The 6874-nt window shown below is 41.8% G+C and overlaps 2 protein-coding genes and 1 non-coding gene across 3 annotated transcripts; 1 reads left to right on the top strand and 2 right to left on the bottom strand.

Moving 5' to 3' along the window:
• Positions 1 to 217: 217 nt before the first annotated feature.
• LOC101294542 (cytochrome P450 86A1-like) lies at positions 218 to 2631 on the top strand. Its single transcript, XM_004294209.1, has 2 exons — positions 218 to 803; positions 1387 to 2631. Exons 1-2 carry the CDS (start codon positions 218 to 220, stop codon positions 2361 to 2363), a joined length of 1563 nt encoding a protein of 520 aa, XP_004294257.1. The 3' UTR covers positions 2364 to 2631.
• Positions 948 to 1020, bottom strand: TRNAF-GAA. Its single transcript has one exon. It is a non-coding gene; the product is annotated as a tRNA-Phe (tRNA).
• Positions 2632 to 2674: 43 nt separating the features above from the next.
• LOC101314161 (sodium-dependent phosphate transport protein 1, chloroplastic-like) lies at positions 2675 to 6575 on the bottom strand. Its single transcript, XM_004294191.1, has 10 exons — positions 6219 to 6575; positions 5671 to 5778; positions 5301 to 5456; positions 4911 to 5126; positions 4589 to 4798; positions 4312 to 4449; positions 3971 to 4072; positions 3797 to 3862; positions 3565 to 3649; positions 2675 to 3189 (listed from the first exon to the last, which is right to left on the bottom strand). Exons 1-10 carry the CDS (start codon positions 6561 to 6563, stop codon positions 3092 to 3094), a joined length of 1524 nt encoding a protein of 507 aa, XP_004294239.1. The 5' UTR covers positions 6564 to 6575; the 3' UTR covers positions 2675 to 3091.
• Between the last annotated feature and the right edge of the window lie 299 nt (positions 6576 to 6874).

A 6874-nucleotide genomic window follows, 5' to 3' on the forward strand; every position in this document is an offset into this window, starting at 1 on the left:
ACTAAATGAAAGTTCTTCCACCTACTTTAGAAATGCACACAGAATCAAAATTAATTTCTCCCAAGGTTTTCGTGTATGTAGTTCCAGATACACAGTTTCTTATCAACTTATCAGCGACATGTATGACCTAAGATTCCGAACAACTCCTCCTACATCTTTCTCAACTTTATATACATATGTGCATCATATTTCTCTTTCAATAACCAGACACGTACAGATGGAAACGCTAACCCTCTTCTTCACCTTAGCAGCTGCTACTTCTGTATATTGCTTTTGGTTCTATCTCCTAGCCCGAAAGCTCACCGGCCCGAAAGTATGGCCGGTGGTCGGCAGCCTTCCCGTACTCTTCACAAATCGTAACCGAATCCATGACTGGATCGCTAGCAATCTCCGCGCCACCGGGGGCTCATCCACGTACCAAACATGCACGATCGCGCTTCCTTTCTTGGCTCGCAAGCAAGGGATGTTCACGGTGACTTGTCACCCGAAGAACATCGAGCACATTCTAAGGACGCGATTCGATAACTATCCGAAAGGGCCGTCGTGGCAGGCGGCGTTCCATGATCTTTTGGGGGAGGGGATATTTAACAGTGATGGGGAGACGTGGCTGATACAGAGGAAGACGGCGGCGCTTGAGTTTACGACGAGGACGCTGAGACAGGCCATGGCGAGGTGGGTGAATCGAACTATTCGGAACAGGCTTTGGTGCATTTTGGACAAGGCTTCCAAGGATCATACTCCGGTGGACTTGCAGGACCTGCTGCTCCGATTGACGTTCGACAACATTTGCGGACTTACATTCGGTAAGTATAGGACAAACATGAATATAGGAGATGTGTTATGATTATTTTTATTTTATTTTTTGAAAGAGAGGAGATGTGTTATTAAAAATTGATAAAGAGAAAAAAAAATGGTGTTATATTGAAACAAAATTAAAAATTTAATTGTGCGGTGAAGGTGGATCGAACACCTGACCTTCAGATCTTCAGTCTGACGCTCTCCCAACTGAGCTATCCCCGCTTGTTATGCAGTGTACTTCTTATTCTAAATATAACTCTACTTTGTTCATAGTAATTATGCAAGTCTGATGATGTTCATGTGAGTTTGATCTACTTGGTTCACTCCCCGCACCAGCTTTGCATATCAAATAGAAAAATCGAAACCCACGAATGAAAACTATTATAATTTATAGTTCATAACCTGTAGATTTTTTTAATTTTTGGAACTAACATAACCTGTAGATCATAATTTATATTTGTTGCCACAACAAGTGATGGGTGTCATATATATCTCAACTTAGATTTCAAAATATAGAGAATGTTTCCCTCTGTGCATGGATTACTAGTATTACCTCACCTGATTCTGATAATATTGATTTTCCGACAGGCAAAGACCCAGAAACACTGTCGCCAGACTTACCGGACAACCCATTTTCCAAGGCCTTCGACAACGCCACGGAAGCCACACTCCAACGTCTCCTCTACCCCTCATTCGTATGGAAAATCCAAAATGCCTTCGACCTCGGAGCCGAGAAACAGCTAAAGAGAAGCCTCGCCGTCGTCGGAAACTACATGGACGAGGCCGTCGCCGCGCGCAAAGCTCGTCCCTCCGACGACCTAATCTCCCGCTTCATGAACAAACGCGACGTCGACGGCAACCCTTTCCCTAGCTCCGTCCTCCAACGCATCGCCCTCAACTTCGTCCTCGCCGGCCGCGACACCTCGTCGGTGGCCCTCAGCTGGTTCTTCTGGCTAGTCATGAACAACCCCGAAATCGAGGACAACATCGTCAATGAGATCACCTCGGTTCTGAGCGAGACACGTGGCAGCGACCCGAAGCTTTGGGTGGAGGAACCGTTGGTGTTCGACGAGGCGGATAAGTTGGTTTACCTAAAAGCGGCGCTGGCCGAGACTTTAAGGTTGTACCCTTCCGTACCGTTGGACTTTAAGTACGTCGTGAACGACGACGTTTTGCCTGACGGGACGTTCGTGCCGTCCGGTTCGACCGTTACGTACTCGATATATTCAGTTGGGAGGATGAAGACTATTTGGGGAGAGGACTGTATGGAGTTTAAACCGGACCGGTGGTTATCTTCGGACCGGACCCGGTTCGAACCGCCAAAGGATAGTTACAAGTTTGTGGCGTTTAATGCTGGACCGAGGACTTGTTTGGGAAAGGACCTTGCTTACCTCCAAATGAAGTCGGTGGCCTCCGCGGTGTTGCTGCGGTACCGCCTCTCGCCGGTTCCCGGCCACCGGGTGGTGCAGAAGATGTCTCTTACTCTCTTCATGAAGTACGGGCTCAAGGTGTATTTGCAGCCCCGCAAGCTCGATGGACTGGGTCTGGTTGCCACGTCAGCATAGGGGATTAAGATTAATTTCCTCAAAGTTTGTCATTTAAATTTGTTTTTACTTTTGTATACGTTTTGATTTTGTTGTTTGATTTTGGGTGGGAAAGGTGGATGAGGTTGGGCAAACTTTGCTCATCTAAGTCGGGGAAGATTGACGTCTTTGTCATGTTAGTGTATTCCATATCAGCTTTTGGTATGGGTTTTCATATATATTTTCTTGTCAATAAGACTCCAATGTGTATAGGCAAGCTCTTGATGAACTTATTTGAGATAGGCTATTGCTTACTTTCATTGCCGTTTTTATCTTTATGGCCTCGTTTGGTTCACGAAAAGAGGAAAATGATTCTCTTGGTATAAAGATAGTAATAACGAGAATTACTTACACATAATAGTAAAACAAAATCGAAGTGTTAGCGAGTGTTCAATATAACATTTACATGCTGTGTTGGGGTCATTTTGCTCTGTATACACCCTTTGATTTATATGGTTGAAATCCAACCAGCTTATGAAACTTTGAACGCAGCAGCAAAGTCTCTAGAACTTCACGTCTCCGATTTCGAGCGATGTGCTTGTCAAAATCTTTTAACAAGTTTTGTGCCAAGAATACCTATTAACAGATAAAACTTTCCTTCCCAATTGAATTCCTTGGCATTTTTCTGCTTCTCTCCTTCAGAATAACTCTTCTATATAAGTAGAGGATTGAAGTGCCGGGTGTATCTATAGGATCAAGTTAACCATGAACTAATCTATGATCTTCTCGCCGGTTGAGAAAACATTCCAGACAACAGTTCCCACCAGATAAAGGCCTACTGAGACCTTGAATACATCATCCCAAGAACCTGAAAATTTGTCAATGTGTAAGAGCAATGTATTAAAATCAGCTTGTAAGATAACAACTTGATATGATCCTCATGGAATCAAGGCCAACTGTATATGAAATTATGAACTTATGCTAGAAAATTATTACTTTCTAGCTAGTAACTAATTAACTATTCAGCCTGCCAAATAATGATACTGTGATGCTTTTTGTGTTTATGTGTGTGGAAGAAGATGAAGAATGTCCTGTGTGTGGTAAGTTGGAGAAGAGTGACACAGTTGTGATACTAGCTAGCTATATGCATGTCTTAAGTAATTCTCAACAGGAGAACGATTAAAGTTGGATTGAGTCTTCAGTTCTACATAAAAAATGCAGTAGCTGGGTACTAAGTACTAACCATGTTGCAAAATGTAACCAGTTGACACCGTTCCTAAGACACCGGCCAGAACACCAGCAGTATTGGACAGACCAAGCAATACTCCCTGAGAAATAGTTAGAAGAAGATAATTAGAACATTTCTTTTCCTCCTATTATTTTACTCAGAAAGATGTTTGATCTTATGTATCACATACACATAAGAAATCAGCGCACATATGCAATACGGAACAAAAACTAAAATCGATACTCACAGAATATCGTGGAGCAATATCTTGATGGTTTGAATATAGACCGGATTGTGAGAAGGCATCAGTTCCCTATTGAAGAAAAATAAAGGGAAACCAGTTAGTTAAATCATATACAAAAATAAAAAATTACAGAACACACAGACGTAATGAAAACTGCACCAAGAGGTGAAATCAGACCTGACTGCATGCCATACATAAAACAGCCATTGCAGGAGAATTGACATGGCTCAACTGAGTCAGGAAGAAAGCAGGGCCAAGAAACCCAATTGTCTGCATAATCTACAAGGTAAAACCAAATAACTAGGTTAGAAAACCAACTTGTTGAACTGAAAGCATCTAATGTTTTTCACAAAGTGGGCAATAAGTTCAGCAGTTATCAGTTAAGTTCAAGGGAGAATTAGGCAGTTAGTTTTTGCCCACAAGAACTATGATATTGGCTACGAAAATTGTTCTTATGTTCTCAACTAAAATTCTAAAAACAACAGTTGTGTGTCAGTAACATTAGATGTGACTGGTACCTTACGAACCCTTGTCACCGATACACCCCTACTCACAAGTGTGTCTGCTATCCACCCTCCAAGGTTTGCAGAGAATGCCATTGTAAGCCAGGGCAAGACGCAGAAAAGCCCCGATTCTGTAAGATTGAACTTCAGCACCTAATGGTGGGATTATAAAATCAGCATAAAACAAGCAATTTCAGGTTTGATACACTGCCACATATGCAGTGATAAGCATAAACCCATTGCTAACAAGTCTCATGATAATCTTTTTGAATTCTAAAAAATGCAGACTTACTTGGTTATAGTATGTTGGCATCCATGTAAGAAGAATAAATGTTCCCCAGTTGTGACAGAAGTGAGAAACTATCAGGGCCCAAACAGGTGCTTTGGACAAAATTTGTCCCCAAGGAATCACTTTTACGCGTTCCTTAGACACATTACCGGCAAGAATTAGCTTCTTCTCTTCAGGTCTCAGCTCAGGATCCTCAGCAGGTGAACTGTATGCCTACATAACATCACCCAAACAAATTAAAGGTTTACTCATACATACATAATATGTTCATGCATCATAAGTAAATAAGAAAATCGATTACTAATTGTCTGCAAAGTTCTATCACCTTACTTAGCCAAACAGCAAACCAGACTGTCCCCAGGGAACCGAAGGAGTAAAAGACTGATGGCCATCCAAACTGGTGTATTAAAAAAGGTGAAAATGCAAAGCCAGTGACTGAACCAATGTACATCCCACTGTAAACCAGAGCCAAGGCTCTACTCCTCTCTGATACTGGAATCCATTTTGACAGAATATTATTCATTGCAGGCATAGCGACTCCCTGAAGAAGAGAAGCAGACCAAAGTAATCCCACATTGAGTTAGAATCTATTAATTAAGACTATCCACAGAATTCTTTTGTCTTGCGCTTGTGTTGTATTACCAGACTGGAAGTCTATATATATAGTCCCATAACCTATTAGAAACTTATACATCCAAAAAATTAGAATTCTAACCTCACCAATCCCCATGAAAGCGCGAACAACAAGAAGGAATGGCAATCCAAGTGTAGCAGCAATAGGAGTGAGAGCAGTAGCCACAGACCACCAAATAACTCCAAATGCCAAAACCTGCTTCCCACCTATTGTGTCTGCCAAAATGCCACCAGCAATCTGCAGCAATTACAATCTAACTTGATTGAGTAACATAATCAAAAGCTAATCTCATAATCATTTGTTGTGAAATTTTCATTTTCAGAATGACAAAAGGAATGTATCTCATTCTCAGCTTTACATTTCACATACAAGCATGATTTGAGAACCTATATATACAAGTGAAAAAAAAAATACATAATGAAATCAGGAGATTCATGTGCATATATGTAACCTGAGTGAGGAGGTAGCCCCAGAAAAAAGAAGACTGTATCAAACCCACAGTCGATGAGTTCCAATGGTACTCTGCTGACATCGGAAGTATAGCAATGCTCATATTTACCTGCCAAAACATAACTAATGTCAAAGGTATCCAAAATCAACTGGGAATGGGCATCTCGCTCCAATTCTCATATATTGTCACACTACGTTTAGAATGTTTAGAAACCCCAACATTAGAATTCGCATTCTCAATAAAGCTTTTAGTGGTTTTTCTTTTGGTCTGACTGTCATCATGAAATAGTCAAATATGATCCGTTCACATTTCGTATCCTAATCAGTTGGGACACTATTTTTTTCATCCGATAAACAAATCAAATATTATAATTAGACGGATACCTAAACTCATCATTTATGAAGAATAGACTATGTCACTCGACCAAATGGTACCGGTACATTATTACTTTTGTTTTAAATTAATTGAAAAATAATATCTTAAATGATATGATGACTATGTTTTACTTGTGTTGTTGTAGAAGCAAACTGCAAAGCATGAAAGCTTACTCTGTCCATGTTGCAAAGAAGAAAAGCCGTGAAGCACAAAATGACAATAACCCATCGTTTCGGAAACTGCTCCAACCACGAGACCTCATCCGCCACACTCTCCAACTCCTCCTTCGCCTTCTTCGACAACTCATACGCCTCCGACTTAACATCCGCAAACACTTTCCCGCCTCTCCTCTCACCCGAAACTCGCACGACGCAGCAGTACTGCCCCCGGTTGACCAGGAACTGATGAACCGGGCTCACGGGTCTGAAACCGGACCCGAGACTTCTCTTGGGGCCGGAGATATCGGGCGGGAAATTGGGTTTAGGAGAGAAAGAGTAGACCAGGGCTCTGGCGTTCATGGTTTTGTTGAGTGCTGCTGAGAGCAGCTTCAGAGTTTTGATGGTGGGTAAGATTTTATGGGACTGATATTTATGTGGACTGGCTGTAGTTTGTGCACGTGGCGGTTGCACGGAAGGTGATTGATTGTGGAGGTGAGGGTAAGAGGGTGGCGGTTATTTGTGTTGGCGGGTAATTAACGGAAAATCAAATTGGGAGCTATTATTGAATAGTAACTGGAGATCTTGGGCTGGGCGGTATGTGTGCACACTTTAACTTAAGCCCAACCATTACAACTATTGTCTAAGTAGTTCTTGGGCTTGATTGGTTCTCT

Source organism: Fragaria vesca, linkage group LG3 (genome assembly GCF_000184155.1).
Source record: "Fragaria vesca subsp. vesca linkage group LG3, FraVesHawaii_1.0, whole genome shotgun sequence".
Classification (NCBI taxonomy): domain Eukaryota; kingdom Viridiplantae; phylum Streptophyta; class Magnoliopsida; order Rosales; family Rosaceae; genus Fragaria; species Fragaria vesca.